The sequence below is a fragment of the Tachypleus tridentatus genome, chromosome 8, assembly GCF_004210375.1.
Source record: "Tachypleus tridentatus isolate NWPU-2018 chromosome 8, ASM421037v1, whole genome shotgun sequence".
NCBI classification, from domain to species: Eukaryota; Metazoa; Arthropoda; class Merostomata; order Xiphosura; family Limulidae; genus Tachypleus; species Tachypleus tridentatus.
In genome coordinates this window covers 131,832,425-131,856,073 of record NC_134832.1, presented here as the reverse complement: position 1 = coordinate 131,856,073, position 23,649 = coordinate 131,832,425, and the positions used below count along the sequence as shown (strand labels likewise).

General features: G+C 35.3%; 1 protein-coding gene across 5 annotated transcripts in view; it reads right to left on the bottom strand.

Moving 5' to 3' along the window:
- Positions 1–15,849, bottom strand: part of LOC143223511 (uncharacterized) — a 78,950-nt gene extending 63,101 nt beyond the window's left edge. The window contains exon 1 of one of the 5 annotated variants that reach the window (XM_076451586.1): positions 15,726–15,849. Coding sequence is in view for 2 of the 5 variants with exons in the window: in XM_076451583.1 (XP_076307698.1) it covers positions 7,200–7,307 (108 nt within the window). In the remaining 3 variants the exon portion in view is untranslated. Of the gene's footprint in view, positions 1–2,457; positions 3,043–7,199; positions 7,702–15,725 lie in introns of those variants that run through there. The other 4 variants (XM_076451588.1, XM_076451583.1, XM_076451584.1 and 1 more) reach the window with 4 other exon arrangements.
- Positions 15,850–23,649: the final 7,800 nt, after the last annotated feature.

The following is a 23,649-nucleotide window of genomic DNA, read 5'->3' as shown; positions in this document are numbered from 1 at the left end:
AGAGTAGATCAAACTTTTGAATGTCAACATCAAAATACCTTCGAAAATAAAAGGAACGGCTTTTAAGGCTATTGACAAATATTACGATTTAGTCCAATCATATATACAGTATATTTGTACTTTCAAAGCACAGGGATTTATAGTCCCAATCTGGTACAGCGGTCACTCTTAATATTAATATTAATATTATGGAGGCTCTTAAATACACAAATACATTGTACAGCCTGTAATATGAATACAGAAAATTTAGTGAAGTTAGTTGATTGTAAAGCCCAGTATATAAATCATTTAATAATTACCACTATGTAAATAATGAGCAAATACTCCTCAAGTGGTACAGCGAGATGTCTGCAGACTTATACCGCTAAAAGCGGGTTTCGATACCCGTGGTGGGCATTGCACACATAGCCCATTGTGTGGCTTCGTCCTTAACTACAAAACAAACAAAGAAAGAAAAAAAAAAACAGGTAATAAATAAACAAAAACCTTCTATTAATTTCACCTAGTGGTGGATCAGTGACAAGTCTGATTTCTTAAAACATTAAAACCCAGCTGTTGGTAGACAGAACACAGATACTCTATGGTGTAGTTTTGCGCTCAACAATAAATAAATCTATTAATTTCAGATGGAACAGCTGCAAAACTCTCAACGTACATCTATCTTACTAAGTACATATAATATGCCATTTTGGGAACACTTGGCTCCAGTTGAATGGTGCTTATTGGTTGTAGTTACTACTTGAATGGTGCCTATTGGTTGTAGGTGACTTTAAATTCTGGGATAAGAAGCATATTATCATTCTTTTGTACTTTCAGTTATAGCAAAGGCGTCGGAACTGAGGGTACTGTAGCACCCCCACGTTTGCACATTTGATCTATATAATAGTTATAATAATTATAGTTATAAAAATAGTTACGATAATTATAGTTATAAAAATTATATTCTTATATCAATTTTCAGGGGAGACATGTCCCCAATTCGTCTCAAATTGAGGTGCCTTTGACACCACGAGAACAGTTCCTTATACTTTCAATATCTTATTGTATAATCTGCATGTCTATCCAAGTATTCCCATCTTCCTACGCCACTATATAGCGTGCTTTATTCAGTTGCTTGTCTAAGTGACAATCTTGTTTTCCTTTCGCTGAAAGCTTTTAAAGTCAAACAGTGAGCTTAAATTCCGGTTAACTCCAATTCCGATAATTCAGAGGTTCTAGTTGGAAGTCTAAAATCACATAGATGGCACTTCACTGTAAGGTTTTAAAAGAGTTTAAGACCAATTAAATTAGCAATAAAAGCATCTTGCGTAAAAAAACGTAAATGGCAAGATGCCACTAACAGCTACGAATAACCAATGTTATTTAAAGAGTATTTTTACCGTGTATTTTTACATCGATACATTTTTTGGTCACTTCTTTCTTTTCCTTCTTTATTTTTTTTTACAGCTTCATCTAACGGACCAAAAATTTTGTTTATGAAAATCAGCTTTCTCTCTAAATTTGAATCCAACAAACAAACAAACTTTGGACTCAATTCAAGTGAAACATGTCAACGAATTCGGAGAATCAGGACGCTATTCGTTTATCCTAAATACTCGAAAGCAGACGCAGAATAAACTATGAGCACATAGGTATGTTTCCATTTTCATGAATCATAGCCCCCCGCTAGTACAGCAGTAAGTCTACGAATTTACAACGCTAAAATCAGGGGTTCGATTTCCCTCGGTGGGCTGAGCAGATAACCCATGTGGCTTTGCTATAAGAAAAACCCAAGTATGAATCATAGAAAGCCTTTACAGATTTCCAATGGTTAGTTACATCTAGAACATCTCATATTACAGAGAAAAAAAAACTCTTAATTAGATTTTTTATAAGGAGATGTCGGTGCAAATTATTTTATATATTTTACAATTTTTCTTTATTAAATCTGTACTTACCATATGCATGTTGCAGTGTTTCATTGCGTAAAGACTGCAAATACAGATATATTATCGTCGTCGAAGTGCAACAGTGGTAGCAGCATGACATACATATTGAATCGAAGTTGCAATATGATTTACTAGTTTTATTTTTTGAATTAAATTGAACTAAAATATCCAGATCAGTAGTTGTGTTAAACTAAAAATATAAGGTTCAGAAGAAATTGATTAGGCTAAAAAGACACATGACATGCAAATATACGTTAATTAAAGTAGAAGATAACCTATCTTCAAAGATATCGTTTAAAACGTATAATAGCAAAGTAAACACGAAAGATATATTTGTTTGTACTTAAACACAAAGCTGCACAAAGAGACATCTATGCCCTGCCTACCAGAATTGGAGTACCAAACTGAAAATCTGACAAGCTAAGCAGTGGTCACGTCAACTCATACTGAAAAAGTTAAAGTATAAAATAAAACTGAAATAAACCGTCTTACTGAACTTTAATTCAGTTAAATTTGCTTGACAACTTACATGAGTTCTTCTCTTCGAATGTGAAGAAAAGGTTGTTTCTTAAGTAGAATCGTAATAGGCGAAACTTTCAGTCAGTTTTTCAAAGAATCGTTAAGAATATATTGTTTAGTAAACCGTTTCGTCATAAAACACTTCAACGCATCAGTCTAGTTTAAAATTCGCACTGTGTGTGATAATCAGCGATCCTTGTAAATTGAAGCATATACTAACACATTACAAAGACAGTGGATCCTCGAGTCTAGAAGATTCGGTAGTCGGGTCGGGCCATACGCGTCCAAACAACGTGCTGTGTCTCCCCTTCAGCTTGAACTTCATTGAATATGTTGTTTTATACGTGATAGGGGCTTATTACATTAAACGATCTTTTAGAGCAGCACTTGTAAGGATAAAGAGACCGCCTTTTTGCTGCGTATGTACTCGTTGATGCATCTGTGTTACACCACATATTAATAGACTGCTGAGTCGACGTCTACCAAGTTTGACAGTCCTTGCTCTTAAAGAACAAGCAACAATCTACCACCTCACGTTAAACAGACAGGGGGATCTAGTTCCATAACTGTAAACAGTTTGATGTTTTTAAAAATCTTTCAGACGTGCGGGTATTAAAGAGTGGTGCAGAGTTAGTTTATCTTTGGTTATCGAGAACAGCCTCTGTCGTTTCAGATTTCTCTGAATATATAAATTCAAAGAAATCTAAAACTTAAGAAGATATTCTCGAGGTTTTACCCTTGAAAGTAAACCTAGATCTCCTATTTATATCGGAATAAGAAAGGAAAATTTAGTCTGTTGTTTTGATGTCGTGAATAGTTTCCATACGAAAGAGATTTTACACATTATTTTATATTTTTGAAATATACTTGACACTTGCCTCTAGAAGATAATGTGGAGATTAAGACGTTATAACCCGCTATTTTACAGCAAAGTTTGAATAGTAATTTCACAGAGATGTTCTATGAATAGCGTCTTCAGATCTTAATCTTCCGACTGAACACATTTAGCACTTTTTGTGAACTGTACTTCGGGTTTTTTGTGCTAACAACTCAGAAAAGAAATGAAGGCTTTGAATCAGAATGACTGCAAGTAAAAAATACACAACACCCTGCAAGTAACAAAATACACAACACCTCTAGAAGAAAAAAGCATAATCTGTCTGATGATTACTCAAGTGAGAAGAAATTTAAATGGTGAGTAATTAAGCCTATAAAATGAACAATGGTCTCATGCAGTCTTGTCACATTTTTCACTTTAAAGTGAATGAGGAATAAGGAGTTTGATGTACTCCAGCGTATTCATGAACCATAAAAGGATCTCCAAAAGATCAATATTCATGAACCATAAAAGGATCTCCAAAAGATCAATATTCATGAACCATAAAAGGATCTCCAAAAGATCAATATTCATGAACCATAAAAGGATCTCCAAAAGATCAATATTCATGAACCATAAAAGGATCTCCAAAGATCAATATTCATGAACCATAAAAGGATCTCCAAAAGACCAATATTCATGAACCATAAAAGGATCTCCAAAAGATCAATATTCATGAACCATAAAAGGATCTCCAAAAGATCAATATTCATGAACCATAAAAGGATCTCCAAAAGATCAATATTCATGAACCATAAAAGGATCTCCAAAAGATCAATATTCATGAACCATAAAAGGATCTCCAAAAGATCATCTAGACGTTTCAGTAATATGTAGAACTATTAGATGAATAGAGCCGTTTCCAGGACAATGGTATAGTTGTTGGGTTACTTCGACAAGGTCGACCAATATCCAGAACACGAGCTGTTGTCTATTGGTTTTATCTCTCCTATGGTACTTATTCTAAGACTGAGTCATAAAACCATTATATGGCGATTCTGGCTCACCACAAACATAAGGTACCTGATTCAAGACTGAATGATCGCAATGAAGTATACTTGTATACCTCACTTCATTATTCACAATTCACACACAGTATATGACAAAACAGCTCTCCTGCATTGGAGCTAAAATAACACTCCCAGTGGACTAACGACATTTATAGTAATATTAAATTACAGAAAACTTAAACTTCGTCCTGTAGCCAAGTAACAGGTGTATACTCAACTGGAGAGAATTAGAAACCAGCCTAGCCCCATATTCATGTAGGGAAGTGAATCGTGTGACGGTTTGGAAACATGATGTTCAAAGGGAACGAGCTCTACTTTCTTCAGAATGAAACCATTAATATCCTACAAATGCTCGTGCAATTGGCCCTGGTTTCACCCTGATAAATGGCAATTCCTGCCCGACGATGCTATACCGGTCAGTACGTTTATTGAGGAAGGGGGAATTAACCGAAAAGAGTAACTTGTACCTTTATGAGTCTATAAGTCCACTCAGCACTTGTAAATATGGTCTTAGATAAGTCCCATTATGATCCCAAACTCTGACGATACTCTTGCGTTGCACCCGACATGGCCAGATGGTTAGGGTTCTTGACTCGCAATCTGAGGGTCGCGGGTTCAAATCTCCATCACACCAAAATGCTCGCCCTTTCAGCCGTGAGAGCGTTTTAAAGTGACAGTCAGTACCACTATTCGTTGATAAAAGTGTAGCCCAAGAGTTGGCGCTGGGTGGTGATGACTAGCTGACTTCTCTCTAGTATTTCACTGCTAAATTAAGGACGGCTAGCGCAGATAGCTTGTAACTCTGCGCAAGATTAGAAACGGACAAGACCCTTGGGCTGGAGAGTATTTAAGCATTCAACATTAAGCTTCCCCTTACTTAAATAGTGACCAAACTTCATACTGAAATGAAATGTTAAAAAATTATAAAATTGTAAAGCGACCTCTGCAAAATGCTTATATACGAACGTAGATAGAATGACCGATCATTTATGTTTTAGCTCTCATGACGGATCACGGGGTATATATAAGACGTACCCAGTAACGAATTACGAGAATGATTAGCGTAACCTTGTAACTACGGTTTGGCTGTAGTTTGAGGCATGATTTACATTTTAGTAAGTGATCATGATCATTTGAGGCAGGATTTACGTTTTAGTTATACTTTAATCGTTTCATCAGCGTAGATAAACCTATAAACATATTGAAAGTGTCATGATACTGTTCTTTTAAACTAATATAAATTACTCAGTATAACGAATAAAATATCAAACTTCTGAATATTTTGCTTATTTTTTTAAATTTCGCTACATGAGGGCTATCTGCGCTAGCCGTCCCTAATTTGGCAAAGACTAGAGGTAAGGCAGTTAGCTATTATCATCTACCGCCAACTCTAGAGCGACTCTTTTACCAGCGAATAGTTGGATTGACCGTCATATTATAACGCTCCCACGGCTGAAAGGGCAAGCATGTTCGGTGTGATGGGGATTCGAACCCTCAGATTACTAGTTGAGTGCCTTAATCACCTGTCCATGCCGGGAGGGCCCGAACTTCCGAAAGACTTGTTACTTTACAGAGCTATAAATGTCTTTGTATAATAATCTTCAGTATAAATTAGTCCAAAAAAGTTTTAGGAGATGACATGTAAAAAAAAGGGGACTTATTTTTGAGCACGCATCATAAAGTAATTAGAATTTTTTCTTTAACTTCCAACTACTTATTAACTGAAAACGTAAATTCCAAATTCAGAACTAAAGGGGTAAAAAGTCACGTTCTTGTTATACATGACTAATTTGTTGAAACTGTATTTGTGTCTGAATGATCACACATGAGTATAGTAATAACAAAGTACAGGAAATAAAACGTGTGTTTTAAATTATCTAAAAATAATTCAATAGTTTTTCAAAACTGTTGTCAATTAACCTTTTACTACTTACGCAGCGAGATCTGTGTACCTTGCAAGAGTTAATAAATTGCTACAGAGCTCTATGAATTTCAATGGTTAAATCTATGGATAGTTTTAATATATATATATATATATATAGATTTTCATGTTGGTCAAAAACATGCAAATTAAGACCACGTTTTCGTATAGTAATCAAAACTATTAGCCCAGTTGCGGTCTGCACAAACACCGATGTTAAACTTCAGCCTGTGGTACCAAGAATTATGATGATAGGAACATTTAGCACAAATATCTTTCGGTCTCATATTTGTAATTTTCTGAAAATTATGAAATTTATGGTGTTACAAATTACACATTCCCCGCTGGTACAGCGGTAAGTCTACGGATTTACAACGCTAAAATCAGGGATGCGATTCCCCTCGGTGGACTCAGCAGATAGCCTGATGTGGGTTTGCTATATGAAAACACAAAACACACACTAAATTACACTTAGTAGAACACCTCCGATGACACGTCACAGTGTAAAGATGTAATATTAAATTACTACCTACATATGTCTAATCACTAAATTAGTTTCTCTCTATTTAACAAGTCAACAAGTTAAATTAAAAAGTGTTTTAGTATGTTCCGTTATTTTAACACTTATCTTATTACTAAATCATTATTTGTCCAATAAGAAACTGCCATGACCACTGATTAAACAGTTAGCTTAGTTAAAGATAATTATTTGATTACTTATTGTCTGATAAGACATTTTCCGGCCAATGTTCTAATACTTATCTTATTATCAGAAAATTGTTTGTCCAATAAGGCACTGACTTTGTCTCGTCGTAACATTATCATTAAACCTAAATAACAACGTGTTGAACTTTTACATCCAGGCATCTTTGCTTATAATTAACCCTAAATGTCCATTTCGTTACTTCAGTTTAAATTTCATTTCAGAAGAAGAACCCACTCACCTTGATATCTTCTTCTTCCTCTGGTTCTTCTTTAGACGCGTAGTTAATGTTCCTTCTTGTGGTAGTGCGCGTTTTTCGATGCTTAGGTGAAGCGCTGACCGGATTCATGCCGGGCAATCTTAGCAACTAGGTTCGCGTAAACCGCTGCTGAGCTACTCTACCAGTGAATGATTATTCAGTTCTTATACGCACAGTAAAGTGACGCTTCGCGCAACGCGCATCAGAAACTCGTGCGTAAGCTTCGCGAGCTCGAGTGGTCTAAAACGGTGACATGAGATGCGATATTTTTAATGGTCTCGAATTTCTGTAGCTTTCTCAGCCGCTACGCAAATACGTCTAGCATTTTCTATTACTTACGTTGAAGTAAAGATTTTTTTCAAATCGTTCTCTTCGAAAACAAAAAGTCTGTAAGAAATACTGAAATTGTTCCTGAAAATATCAGCATAAAAATATTTCCGTTTGCTTGTAGGCCCGACATGCCAAGCATGTTAAGGAGTGCGACTCGTAATCTGAGGGTCGCGGGTTCGCATCCCGTCGCGCCAAACATGCTCGCCTTTTCAGCCGTGGGGAGCGTTATAACGTGACGGTCAATCCCACTATTCGTTGGTAAAAGAGTAGCCCAAGAGTTGGCGGTGGGTGGTGATGACTAGCTACCTTCCCTCTAGTCTTACACTGCTAAATTAGGGATGGCTAGCACAGATAGCCCTCGAGTAGCTTTGTGCGAAATTCAAAAACAAAACAAACCGTTTGCTTGTCTTTACCCACTATATTATATTAAACGCTACAAGCGAGAGAATTAAAGCCTTTTTATATCAAATTTGTTTTCAGTAAACTGATTACTGCTACCGGTAGTACACCGGTATGTCTGCAAACTCTCAACACTAGAAAGTCGATTTCGATACCATATGGTTGGCAGAGCATCAATAAGAAGTTATTTAGTTGTGTGCTTAATAAGAAGTTATTTAGTTGTGTGCTTAATTTCAAACAAACCACATAGGTTTATACTGAACTATCTTTTACTCTTGAAAATTAGTTCTCACACAGACACTGACATTTAAATATATATATTTTCTTAAATCTTAAATTCATTTTGACGTTTGACACTTGATCTGTTAAAAATCTGGTTTAATTATACTGCCTGGAAACTACCGTGAATAATCATTCAGAACCGTTTATGAGCTTAAAGGTAAATAAAACAAAAAGTTTTAAAATTGTATTAATAAACGGCTTCAGAGATTCGTTTAATCTTGAAAATTAAATAAAAGTATAGAAAAAATTGTTTGATGATGTGAACGAATTTATGTAATAATTTTGTTAAGCTACAGTTTTTTTGTTTTGTTTTTCTAATATTTTAACGAATTTATAATATACTTTATTGTTCCCACGTTCACAAACAATAAAACTCTGACTTCATTCCTCGAAATGTGATTACTTAATTGAAGTAATGTTTTTGTTATTTAACAGTCAGAAAGATTTAAAGGTATTTGTGACATATCTGGGGATATAATGGTCTGACATAGCCTGACGGTTTGGGCGTTTAATTTGCAATGTGTGAGACGCGGCTTTGAATCTCCCTCATCGAACATGCTCGTCCTTTCAGCCGCGGTGGAAGTTATAATGTGACGCACAATTCCGCTATTCGTTAGTAGAAGTGTATCCAAAGAGTTGGCGGTGGCTATTGTTGACTAGCTGCCTTCCCTTAATTGATAAATTAAGGACGGCTATTGCAGCTAACCCTCTAATAGCTTTGTTCGAAATCCGAACATGTTTCAAACTATCACTTAGATGTTTGTTTACATTTCATGTAAGTCAGAGAAGTAATTTCTCAAAGTCCTGAAGCCTCTTCGATCCTCCCATTGGGAGTGGGGGTCGGGCTTTATTTCGAAAATGTCAACATTGTAAACGTAGATGCTGCTTTTGAATTGTTTCTCGTAAATGGCTATGCCAGTGCTTTGAGTAGATCGATTTTGTCAAATCTGAAACCCTCAAAAATCCTTTGCCCTTTTACCCCTCAAAGTTATATAGCCTTATCATATCTCATTTAATATTTAGCCGCGGTAAAACAGTTCATAAAATGGTGTGTCCGGCATGGCCAGGTGGTTAGGGCTCTCGACGGGTTCGAATCCCCGTCACATCAGGCATAGTCGCCATTTCAGCCATAAGGGCGCTCTAATGTTAAGGTCAATCCCTCTATTTGTTAATAAAAGAGTAGCCCAAGAGTTGGCGGTGGGTGATATGGCTAACTGCCTTCCCTCTAGTCTTACACTGCTAAATTAGGGATGGCTAGCGCAGATAGCTCTCGTGTAGCTTCGCGCGGAATTCAAAACAAATCAAACTCATGTAGGTACAAGTCACTATTTTCAGTTAATTTCCCATTCTTCAGTGAACGCCCTGACCGGTTTGGCATGGTAGGGCAGGATTTGCCGTTCATTATGCTGAAGTCAGGGCCAATTGCACGAGCATATGTGGGATATTAATGGTTCCATTTCGTAGAAAGTAGAGGTATTGAAAACAGAGAACGATACTTTATCTAAATTGGAAATAATAAAGAACTACACAGGAAGTTTGACGGGCCAAGAAAGACTAATGGAGCAGTAGTTCAACGAGCGAAAACGAGCTAGGAAAATCGACGTCAAAGGAACCAGTGTTCTGTTTCCCGCAACATTTATTGAATTACATTCCCTTTAATTCTCGTGTCATTTATTGTTTAAACAAAGGGGATACTCTAAAGCAGCAGCACTTGAAATTCATTTTAGGCGGAAGTAGAACAAATTAATCTACGAGCCCATTTTTTTCCCTTCCCATGACTTTCTTCATGATATCTTGTATCTCTCTTCAACTCCTGATGCTGATTCATAAAGAAATGTGGAAACGTGTAAGGAACAGATACACACAAACATGTATTGACGTTTATTTATATAGATTAGATGGGGGTCAAACCCCCCTCATAGCCTTCTTGTCATCCTGTATCACTTTGTCAAGTTGTGCTAATTTGGTAATTCTTCTGAACCTAAAAATTAAATTAGATAGAGGGGTAAATCCCCACCTTCTGTGGAAAAACAAATTAGATTATAAAGTTTTCCTTAACACTGAAAATGTACCCGGCATGGCCAGATGGTTAAGGCACTCGACTCGTAATCTGAGTCACACCAAACATGCTCGCTCTTTCAGCCGTTGGGGCGTTATATTGACCCAATCAATCCCACTATTTGTTGGTAAAAGAGTAGTCCAAGAGTTGGTGGTCGGTGGTGATGACTAGCAGCTTCCTTTCCTCTAGTCTTACACTGCAAAATTACGGATGGCTAGCGCAGATAGCCCTCGTAGAGCTTTGTGCGAAATTCAAAAACAAACAGACAAACATTATGTCGAACAACGCTTCGACTCTATAGACCTCAACTCACCTGATTAGGAAACAAATGAAAAATACGTTTCAAGTTTTTCAGTGTCAAACAATCCGTGTAAACTTAGAAATATTCATTACTTTTCACATATATGTCTAATAACCATTCTTCTCTTCGTTTCCAGATAGTCAGCTCGGGCATTTGGTTGGTAAATCACTCGTCGCTTAACCAGTGAAAGTGGGTTTTCTCCCATTTTCCCAGCAGCGAGCTTCTTGACATAAGAATGTGATGTCACAGCATGAAAACTCAGTATGCTAATTTCATATCTTAATAGGCATACTATTATAGGGGCTGAAAGGTATGAGCAAACAGACACAAACGTAGCTTTATATGTTGGACTAACGTATAGCCTGCCAAACATAAAGTAAAAAGTACCACCACCCCTGCCTCACAGTATACCCTAACCTCATATTCACTGAGTTGTATTGTTATTTATCACTAACTGTTCCTTGCAATTCCTAATTCTGCTACGTAAATTTTCGCAATTTTAGATGCTTTAGTTTCAACTTACATCCAGCTCCTCAAAATCCTATTTCTCATTTCCAAAATTCCAACTTCAACTTAGTCACGATTCACGATAACTTAGTGACGTCCATAAAGATGCATGTTATAGCATTCATTTAACCAAGGTGAGGGTAATAATAAAATATAAATATGGTAAAAATAATAGAAACTATATGCAAATATGAATGTTAAGACTTGCCTCCCCCTTTTCAAATTCCTGGATACGCAAGTGCTCACATTTCCTAGCTGTTGTTGTTGTTTTGAATTAAGCACAAATCTACTCAATGGGCTATCTGTGCTCTGCCCACTAGGGGTATCGAAAGCCGGTTTTTAGCGTTGTAAGTCCACAGACATACCGCTGAGTTCTCAGTTAACTGAAACAAATACATTTTGCGAAATCACGCTTCCCCCACTAAGAGACAGAAAAGTGGACTCGAGAAGTCAAACGTTGGCAAAATACTTTGTAAGCCGAATAAATTTGGCCCGGCATGGCCAAGCGTGTTAAGGCGTGCGACTCGTAATTTGAGAGTCGTGGGTTCGCATCCCCGTCGCGCCAAATATGCTCGCCTTTTCAGCTGTGGGGGCGTTATAATGTTAGGGTGAATCCCACTATTCGTAAGTAAAAGAGTAGCCCAAGAGTTGGCGGTGGGTGGTGATGACTAGTTGTCTTCCCTCTACTAAATTAGGGACGGCTAGCACAGACAGCCTTTGAGTAGCTTTGTGCGAAATTAAACAAACAAACCAAATAAATTTACGATCATGTATAAAATGAATTTGTGGCGTATTCGTGGAATATCTATTGGTAAAAATAAGTTATATTAAAAACTTCTAATATATAGAAAAGCCAAGTGCGCCTCGCTAACATTATGTTCCAACAATGGATTTAATGTCATGTTATTTAGCAACAAAACATTAACCTAATATTGTTGTTAGTCCACGTAAGGAATTTATAAAATTCCTATATAAAATTTTATAGACAATAAAACTTGAAAAATATTTGTTGATTTTTTTTGTAATTTAGAGTCTCAGTTGATTAAAGAGGTTTATTTTTATTCAAAACGTCGGTGATATGAGAGAAAATAGCTTAGTTCAGAAATAATTTAAGTTTTAAATTGAAGTGATGTTTTTACTTTAATGATAAATTTTATGCATTTGTCTCTAAGTTAGGTAATCCCACACAGTGTCTTTACTTTAGGTTTATTATACCAACACTCACTACACTTATAAAGCTTTATGATATACGCACCATTTCTCGGACTTCTTGCACCCCGTCACTAAAATAATAATGATGAAACAGTAATCGAACTATTCTATCTGGATAAATGCAGTTCGGATTTTATGACTTCTCCAATTTCGTGAAATCAAGCATGACGTGAGACAATAAAATGGCTGTTATATAGTTCAAAATTTTGTGCGCGCATATACCCGATTTTATTTATTAGAATACATCACATTTTCGATGCACTTTGCAAGTGCTACACGAAATGGAAATACAATATACCCTTATTTCACCTGCATATTTAATTATTTGCTGAATTGTTGCTTCAACGGTCGTTTGTGTGGTGTTAAAAAAAGATATTAAGGTTTCGCTTTGCTACCCATATTAAGTTAACACCACGGTTGAACAAACCACCAGGGAAAGTTTAAGGGGGGTCACCCCTGATAAATCTTGGCATATTGACCACATATTGTTTTTCAGCTTAAATACATAATAATCTGGTTTTGAATCATTTATTAAAAAATGTCACCGTTTTAACTGCTTGAAAGTAGCATTTCTACTATAACACTAATCAGGATGTTAAGTTGAATCACCTAACAGACTCCTCGCCTCTTAGTACTGATGAATAATTAAAATTAATTAAATTAACATTTATTTACAAAATGGGAAACGGAATAAGGAAACGCGTGTTTCATGTCGCAATAAAAGAAATCAATTAGCAGAAGATAAAAAGCTACCATAATGCTCCCCCCAGTGACAGAACGGTATGTCTGCAGACTTAAACGCTAGAAATCGGGCTTCGATACCCGTGACGGGCAGAGCGCTGGTAGCCAGTTGTGTGGCCTCATGCTTAATTCAAAATAACAACCACAGCTTCCATAAGACACACTTAATAAATTGTAATTCCTGGTACATCATCAGAAGAAACAGTTTACAACGAACTAAAAGAAAGTGACGATCAGACCAGAACAAAGGGTTTCAAAGTAGCGGAAGATAATTTACCTTTTTTTTTAAATAAAGGATTAAAAAATATAATAAGAAGATGGTGGAGTCTTTCAATAACTCAAACTTCAATCGAAAAGCAACATCCAACGGCTTGTTTAATAGGATAATTGCAATATTATGCATTTGGGAAAGAGAAGCCAAGCCTTTCGTGGAATTTTTTTGTTTTATTATTTAGCTTAAGTGGAATTGATGGGACAGTTCGTAAGTTCATAAGCAACTATGCAAATACTCATTATTTAAGCCCTGAAGTCTACAATAAGCTAATTTAGACATTCTCATACGACGTGTGTGTTGTCTTATAGAAAATCCACATCAGGCTATCTGCCGAGCCCACCGAGGGGAATCAAACCCTGATTTTAGCGTTGTAAATCCGTAGACATACCGCTGTACTAGCGGGAAAGACGTTAATGTAGTTGTTTTAAAAGTTAAACGTATGAAGCACTATTGTGTAATGGTGGTATATACTATTGACGTACGTCCTCAAGAGCAGTTACTGGTAGTTATAAAAACGGTGATTATTCAAATATTATAGGTAAATGTTTAAAAAAAATCATTTCCTTCAGTAATATCAAGGCGATCAGAGACTCTGATTGATTAGGGGTCATTTTTAAAGAGCATGCGAAACAAGTGAAACCGTCCAAATATGAACAAGGTCAATGGCAAAAATACGTGAGGCAGATTCATAAATGTGTAATCTAAGTTACTCCAATTAAAAGAATTTGCATTTTTCGTTTCTTATAGCTGTCGTTCTTCGAATAGTCGTTATGTGGTGCTGTAAATTACTGTACCTCGTCACAAACATTTCTGCGGTTCTCTTCAAATAATATTTACTATTTTGTGACATTAATTAACAAATTAGTTATTTTGAAGTCCCTTGTCAAGACCGACACTAAATGTAAGCTTTAAAGCTTCAAGCGGAATATGTAAAAACAGTAAGACACTAAACTCAAAGTGTATTGGCAGCATTAATGCCTTAAGGATAATGTAGTCTGTTCCAAAGTGATATCATTTCTTCAGCAGGAGTCAACTAGGAGGACTGAGACAGTTAGTAATATAATCAAAGTGTGTGCCAAACCTTTCCTCAATATATTTCTTAGTTTTTGTTTCTGAATTATCACGAAAAGTTACACATAGACTAACTGCAATAACCATCCATAATTTTAAACTGATAAACTAGAAAGAAGTTAATTATTTAACTTTTGGACTATTCTAAACATATATTGCAATTTGACCGTCATTTTTTTCTTTCAACCACAACCCCAAAGTGTGGAATGTAACTTTGTGGTAACAGAAGCGAACCACAGACTCACATCGTCCAGCACATTAATCATTAGACCACACCTAACCCTTCTTCAAGTTAGAGATAATGTTTATAAGGTGCCATAGCAGAGGAATTCTCAAATGTTACAGAATTACAAGAAACTTTTGTTAAACGAAGAAATGAAAGCGCCTCACTAGTTACAAGTCTGCGAATTCGAATCATTGATGTATAACATTGCTTTTAAACTTGTTTTTCTTCACATTGGATTGCATTTTAATTCCATTAAGAAATAATTTGAGTTGTTCCTTTATTATATGACAAAGTTTGGATTCCTATGCGAAGTTAAAGCAATTTTAATGAAATAAAAAATATGAACACGAATTTAGCTCTAGCACTGTCTTACACAGGTATAAGATATTAATGGGAATAAAATATTGTTTAAACTTAAATGTTTATAATTCTTCCAGAAACGTCTGAGGATTTTAAAACAGCTGCACCTGTTTTAAATGAATTACGTAGCAAAAGCTTATTTCAACGTGTGCATTCTCAAGATGCTACCTACAGCTCCAATGATTTGCATCTGCTAAATGATGTTTTTCAAAGCTGAAATTAATTACGACCTATCTGAGATCGTCCATACCTAACTGGCATATCGCAGGACGGGCTACACTTTCCATATAAAAGGACGTTAAATTTTCAGTAAGCTGTTGTTTCTTTTTGAATTTCGTACAAAGATACATGACGGCTATCTGCGCTAACTCTCCTTAATCTAGTAGTGTAAGACTAGAGGGAAGGCAGCTAGTCATCACCACTCACCGCCAAATCTTGGGCTACTCTTTTACCAACGAATACTGGTATTGACTGTCACTTCATAACCCCCCCCCCTTCCCACGGCTGAAAGGGCGAGCATGTTTAGTGTGACGGGGATTGCGACACTCCGATTATGAGTCGATCTCCTCAACCACCTGGCCATGCCGGGCCTCCACCAGTAAGCTGTCAATGAATTCATAACAAGAGTTATGAAAATGTAAATGTTCACACTTTAATAACTACAAAAGTCATTTTAAAGCAAAACTTATATTTCAAACTAAGCTCGACAAATTTATCATTTTTTCTCCTTTTTATTGATTAAATACCTTTTAAAAGTTCACACATTTCCACAACTTCACTTATCCTCCTGATATTCCCATGCAATAAGACATTCAACACTACTCTGTTGGTCAAGAATTTTGCTCACGGCAAACCTTCAGCGCCTGCCATCTATCGTTAAGTGTGAGTAAAGAAATAAAAATAATACAATATGGATTACAAAATTTATTTTGATACTTGAATAATAAAATAACAAAACGTGTATTTGCATTTTTATCACTTCAATCAATAATGTAAGAGGGGAAAAAAACGTTTTAAATTCTCCATCTCAGAATCAGTTTAGAAATAGTAATTTATAAAATATTCACCATCTATTGTTGAATTCAAATAACATAGTTAAGAATTAGCATAAATAATTTAAGATAAATAAGATAAACCTTAACGTATTCTAACTTTGAAAACAATAAATAACGTAATTTTACGAGAAATTCAAACTCTGTTAGTTTTTTCTAAGTTTAATGAATACAACAGCTTACTTGTCTTTACATCTTTTGATGTTGTTAGGCCCGGCATGGCCAGGTTGTTAAGGTTCTCGGATCCGAGTGTCGCGGGTTCTAATCCCCGTCACACCATCCCTCGCCAACTCTTGGGCGACTCTTTCATCAACAAATAGTGGGATTGACCATCACTTTATAATGCTCTCACAGCTGAAAGGGTGAGCATGTTTGCCGTACCAAATTTAGCAGTGTAAGACTAGAAAGAAGGCTAGCGCAAATAACCCTCGTATAGCTTTGCGCGTAATTCGAAAACAAAGAATCTATATTAGTTTTGGATTTTCGTAAAAAGCTACACAAGAGCTCTCTTAGAAGGACGTTTCGAAGTTTGAGTCAATAGACTAGAGAGAAGACAGTTAGTCAACAGAATCTACCACCAACTCTTGGGCTACTCTAATCAAACCGTCACTCTTATTATGTGCTCAAGGTCCTAAAGTGCAAAGTGCGATTTTGTTGCAGCGAGACAACAACCATGGGCTCTTAGATCACGACTAGATAACGAGCAGCCTTTATACCTTCCGTCTTAATAAACCACTATAATCACATTGTTTTGCTTTCTAATATTGATAAATAAACTGCTTATATCTAGAACCATATTAGTGTTTTTATAGCACTTTGCCCTTCTTTTTTTGTTTTTTGTTTGCTGTTGTTGTTTTTCGCTTGATCTATGGACGTGTTTATTGACAAATCATGATGTAACAAATTTAGATTGAGTAGAATAGTGCGTATATTTATTCAGTGTCCGCCCCAAAAAAATCCTCCAGTGGGATAGCGATAAGTCTACAAATCTACAACGCTAATATCAGTGGCTCGATTCCTTTCGGTGGATAAAGTAGATAGCTCAATATGACATTGTTATAAAAAACAAAAAGCACATGCCCCAAAACAATAACAAAATTTCATTTTAAGGTATTCTAAGCTTTCATTCGTAAAAATTTGTAAAAGAAAACGTTCATATTTTATATAGCTTATTCATAATAATATACTTATGGAAATAACATTTGATATTTCCAGATTCGTTGAAAATTACTCCCACATGCTAAAAGGAGCTTTTAACGTGGGTGCGTTTTCTTAAAGTAAAGCCACATCGAGCTATCTGCTGTGTCCACCGAGGGGAATCGAACCTCTGATTTTAACGTTGTAAATCCAAAGACTTACCACCATCCCAGCAGGGGATAAGTTTTAATGCCACTGATCATTGTACTAAATTCTTTTTGTAACATCATTAGGTCTCTATTTGCAACAAAAAAAATACTCAATGCATAATATAATTTTAGGTTTACTCTGTAAATTACTATGTTACCAAAGACATCGCTAGACTATGGCACACGAGGCTTGTGCTCCGAATCCGAAGTTGGTGTCTTGAGAAATCGAAATACAAAACAATGATCGATATCATACTGAAACATCAAAATTTCCCGCGCTATGGACTTTAGCTTCGAATCTTTCAAACATTTAACAACGATTTTGCTTATTACCTGAGTGATCGTCTATGCAAATTTTTCTCATCCGTATATATGAACACGAAATGTGTGTTTGTTTGCACCCTAAATTCTCCGAACCCACTGGGCCAATCTCAGCCAAAATTAGTATATAGACATTATGGACTATGATGAATGCTTTAAGGGGAATGTCCTACTTGTATTTTGTAAAAGTTATGGTTAATTACTCCTGGCTTATTTAATCAATCTCAAACAATATTGTGAGGTTGGCGCTTTAGACAACGTTGAGCCCCCCGCTGGTACAGCAGTAAATCTACGGATTCACAACGCTAAAACCAGGGGTTCGATTCGCCTCGGTGGGCTCAGGAGATAGCCCAATGTGGCTCTGCTATAAGATAACACACATACACAACGTTGAATGTTCTAAATGGATTCAAGATCAAATTATGAAAGGTGCTGGACTGTTTTTTTTAAACAATTATGCTTTTCTTATGATCTGGGTAGGGTATTCAAAGGTGGGATCACCTCAAAATTTTTATTCGTTGGTAGATGAAAAACATAATCCAAATGTTGCTTATGAAGAAGTTTTGTTATAGTTTTAAGATAAAGTTTATGTTCAAGTTATTACTTTGAAATATAAGATTGCTGTTAAACTGACATTGTTTAAATTCAGTTTAAACATTCCTCATCAGTTGACAGATATTTCAGCTTGTTTTTAATATTCATTAATGTGAGTTTGGAAAATTACTATCGGTGTCTAAAAGTTTGCGTCAAATGATAAATGCATTCGAAATAGGAAGAGACGAAAGGTAATGCTGTATACCTACAGTTGAAATAAACTTTAATTCCATTTGACTCAGCGATAAGTCTGCAGAATTATACCGCTAAAAATATGGTTTGGATACCCATGGTGAACACATCATAGTAAACACGTTATATTGTTTTGTGTTTAACAAAAAAAGACAAACAAAATCATACTTGTGAAGAAGTTTTTGTTTGCTTGTTCAATTTCACACAAAACTACTCAGGTTTTTTCCTAATTTCTAATTTTGGAAATGACAGGCCAAACGAAATGCTGCTAGTCAACACCATCTACCGCCAGTTTGAGTTAATCTTTACCAAGGAATGATGAGACAGGATAAGTATGACAAATTGAACACAATCTTTATGATAAGGAAATAAAAAGTAAATGCAACACTCGCTTCTTTTCTATTGTATTTACCTCCACAGCTTTCTTCCTCTCAAGTTAGACGTTTGTTGAACTAACAATGATTATCTTAAAGTGGGTCTTTATTGTAAAGGTTCCAGGTAGAAAGAGAATTTAAAAAACGCATATGAATTTTACGGGTAAACTTGGTTTCTTTGTCTAGTCTACAGAGTTACGTCGTGGCGCTATTCTCTACCGGCAATAGTCGACTTAGCACCAAGGGATATTACAATTGCCAATCCAATGGTTCTTAACAAGAGTACTGAGGGATTCCTCTGGAAGTGTTGCAAGATTTTATAAAAATATTATTATCTTTATGACTGTTCTCTCCTTGTCTATGCTAGTATTAGCTAGGCTTTAAAACGTTATTGGTGCTGTGGAAATTGTAGATTATGTGTTGGGATGTCTTGGGGAATAAGAGGTTGAAAAACACTGCGATAATTCTTCCAACTTGAATGTTATAAGTTGCTGCAACATTCTCATTGTTAGAGTATACATTGTATACTATTCAGAACAAAGCAACAAATAATCCGAACAAAGCCAATCTCTATTACCTTCTGGGCCATGTTTGTGCTATAATTGTGCACAAATGTATATAAGAAAAATTAATAAATCTCTTATAGGTAAACCAATTAGAAAACATATTGCGTGCCTGCACGCTAAAAAAAAGATTTACAACTGTAAATCCATTTTCAGCTGAATTGAGTCTGCATGTATGTTACAGCCAACCAATGTTATGAGAAAATAACGCTCGTGAAGTGACAATAACGAATGGACAATGAAAGCTAATTTGCCTGTAGAACCGAAGTGTACGTTTTAGTTTAGTTATACCTGGAGCTCTTTGAGTAAAAATACGCCACTTTAAGATCAGCGTGTTTAATTTGACAGAAGTCTGGTCTGTGACAGCGAAAGGTGTGAATCCAATTACAATCTAGTAGAAGCAAAATCAAGCTTTATAGCGAAGATTGTGCTTATTTTGTTAAATTTGTTCTGTCTCATTTTTTCTGAAATTCTAATAAACCTCTGTAAAAGTTTTACATCTCTTATTATCTGATAAAGTCTGCTACTATTAGCGGATTTAACTATGTGCGGTTTTTGATGGAACAGCAGAATGCCACTTCCAAAACTAAAAGCTGAATTTCGATATCCATGGAGAGGCCCGGCATGGCCAGGTGGGTTAAGACGTTCGACTCGTAATCTGAGGGTCGCGAGTTCAAATCCCCGTCGCACCAAATATGCTCGTCCTTTCAGCCGTGGGGTCGTTATATGTGACTATCAATCCCACTATTCATTGGTAAAAGAGTAGCTCAAGAATTGGCGGTGAGTGGTGATGACTAGCTGCTTTCCCTCTAGTCTTACACTGCTAAATTAGGGACGGATAGCGCAGATAGCCCTCATGTAGCTTTGCGCGAAATTCAAAAATCAAATCATTAGATTGATTTTCGTGGTGGGCGGAGCACAGATAGCCAATTGTGTAGCTTTGTGTTTAATTTGACACAAACAAACAATTAACTATGTGGTATTTTTGAAACAAGTGTACCGTAAAATGCTACACTCTATATCTGCAGCAACAAATCGAGCGCTGATAGTATTTCGGAGTTAAAATTGAAACATATTGCATGTTTTATTTCATAAACATCGATATATTCGAAGTTTGTAACAGTAGTTCAAGTTTACTAATTGCCGTTAGCATATCTGAGGACCTTTAACGCTAGAATCAGGGCTTCAGTATCCGTGGATGGCAAAGAACAGATAGCCCATGATGTAGCTTTGTGCTTAATTACAATAAAAAAAGATATTCCTTTTATTTTAACAAGAGTCTTCAATACTAGGTGTTTCATTGTGAATACACGTGTGAGGATTTATTTCTGGCAAGACGTTTTTTATAATATCATAGTAAATGAAGAACCAAACGTACTCTTTCTATATACTGAAGCATTCTTATTATCTTGATAATTTCTGTGTTGCGTATTTTATTTTCCAGAGTTAGACACAGCTTGCAAAACTGTTAAAGTCAAAGTATACGGATTGTTGCCTTAAAAAATAAAGAATAAGCTGATTTCAATGACGTAAGTAATTGTTTGTTTTGGAATTTCGCACGAAGGCAGCTAGTCATCACCACCCACCGCCAACTCTTGGGCTACTCTTTTACCAACGAATAGTGGGATTGACCGTAACATTATAACGCCCCCACGGCTGAGAGGGCGAGCATGTTTGGCGCGACTCGGGCGCGAACCCGCGACTCTCAGATTACGAAGCGCACGCCTTAACGCGCTAGGCCTGCGTAAGTAATAGCCTTTTTGACGTGATACCTCTCACTTCTGATAGGAGGCTGGAGTGTTCAACGAGTCTACGACCAGATGATTTCAGTTTGCAGGGCTAATTTTTATTGTCGTTTTGGGATGGGAAACATACGGTACAGCTGTTTTGATTTAATTTTAGTTTATTACTTATAATAATAAGTAATTGGAATTTCTTTGTAAGTAAAGTAATTTCTATTTCTAAGTAAACAGAAATATTAATATTTTAATCATAAATAATAACATTAGATTTACATTTTGACCAGCGGAAAATGAAGCCTAGTAACGATATGTCAATATTTATAGTTCTCTATGACACGTTAATAGTCATACTGTGATTATTACTAACACCATAACTCCGATAGTAATATAATTTTAGCAACTTATATTGATTTTATATGTGTTTTCAGTTAAATAATCCGAGGTAAGAGGTTATGTATGTTAACTGTTAATATTATCTGACAGAGGCGTTGATTAAAATTTAAAATATTTGCTGTTATTACCATTACTAATGGTATCAGTAGTACTAGTACTATTGTAGAATATTTGATATTACTGTGAGTATTAGTATGACTACTAGTGCTATATCATGCAGCTTGTCTGATAAGGAGAATGTGGGTTTACAACTGAAAGTGAATTAAGTTTTAATATGGAATGTGCTTATTATTTATTGCTGTAAAATTCTAAACAGTTGTTACAAAATACTTTCTTCTAGGTCATTTAAACATTGAATTTTTTTAGTGTTGGTTCTTAAATTGTTTTGTATGGATTTGCTGATGAAATTAACATTTATATATAGTGTATTCACTTAGTTAGTGTACCATATTGTAATTCAGACTTTTATTTGGATTCAGTGATGTCGAGAAAATCCACTTGTAGAGAAATATATATGCAAAAACGGCTCTTCTATGTAAAATATTTTCTCAACCTGAACGAGCCGTTTTTGCATATATATTTTATTTGGATTGTTTTACACTATGCAACACAAATTTTGTTCATGGATAGTATGTGTTATTTCTTAATTGCTTATGTTTTGAAAATACATAAAATGGCCAATATTCTTTTCAAACTGTGCTTTTGTGACCAGGAAAATGAAATTTATAAATTAATCTATTTTCTATGTAAAAATGGGCAAATGTGCACATTTTCATTTACATAAGGCCTGAATAAAACAACATATGAATCAAGATTTACATGTATTTATACTAAAGTTGTACAAATATTTTTGGAAGTGAGTTTTTTTTCAAGATTTGCGACTGTAATGTAAATAACATTCATGTATTAGCCCCCAAATATATTCTCCCATTATGTTTTGGTTATACACTCTCAGGTCACAAAAGCAAAGTTTGAAGAGAAAAATAGGTCTTTTCCATTTACTTTAGGCATAAGCAATTGCAAAATAACACTTTCTGCCCAGGAGCAAAGAAAAAGTGAAAATTTTGTTACATAGTGTTATTGTTTGATAATTAAGAAAATATAGAAATCAATGAGTTATAAAAAGGCATCCTGTGGGATGTCATAGTAAAAAATTATGTGAAATAAATGCAAATCTTAATCTATAATTCATGTTATCGGTATGAACATGACAAGTGGTAAATCAGATTGATAGATTTCTCTTTACATTTATTTTTTAGCATTGTAAACAGCTTTTCTGATGAATAATTTACAGAACTACATTAGTAGTTTAAATTCTGCATCTTCATTGCACAACACATCTCAAACCATCATATATGTAATATGAAATGTTTTCAAAAATAAATTTAGTTATTTCTATCACACATGACATATTAGGTAATGTAAATAGTAATCAAATTTTGTGAAAAGTGTTTTTGTTAAAAATGATGCTGGAATTATTACAAATATACTTCCAAATGTTATAAACTTATTTCTATAATATAACATTATGCTACATGAACATTAGGCCTACAAGTGTAATTGCTTTCAGTTTTCAGAATTATGGCCCTTCAGAATATCATGCTGTAACCATGCTTTTCTTTTTGTATGTGTAATGCTTATTTAGGTTTAGATATACCATTTATTACATTAATTTCCACACAATGTAAACATCTTAACCTTTTTACAGGTAAGGTTGTGCAAATGCTATTAATATCTTATTACTAGGTATTGTTCTGTTTTAACATTGACTTGTTAATTTTGTATATTTAAGTTAAATACAAGTCAAAATGCAACATATATCAGGTCATCCCATAATTAATGTCTGAAAATTTAATTCAGTAAGTGCATCATCATTTCTGTCTTTTTAGAATGCTTTAATGACTAAAATATGTAGTTGGACATGTATACAAATGCTCAGACAAATAAAAGAAACTAACCCAACTTCACTTTTTCTGATCATGAATCAAATAAACCCTTATAAAGATGGATGTGTTTGAGGAGCACATTAGGCATATAATGCTGTACAAGTTTAAAAAAGGTAATAGTGCAGCAAAAACTACATGAAACATTCA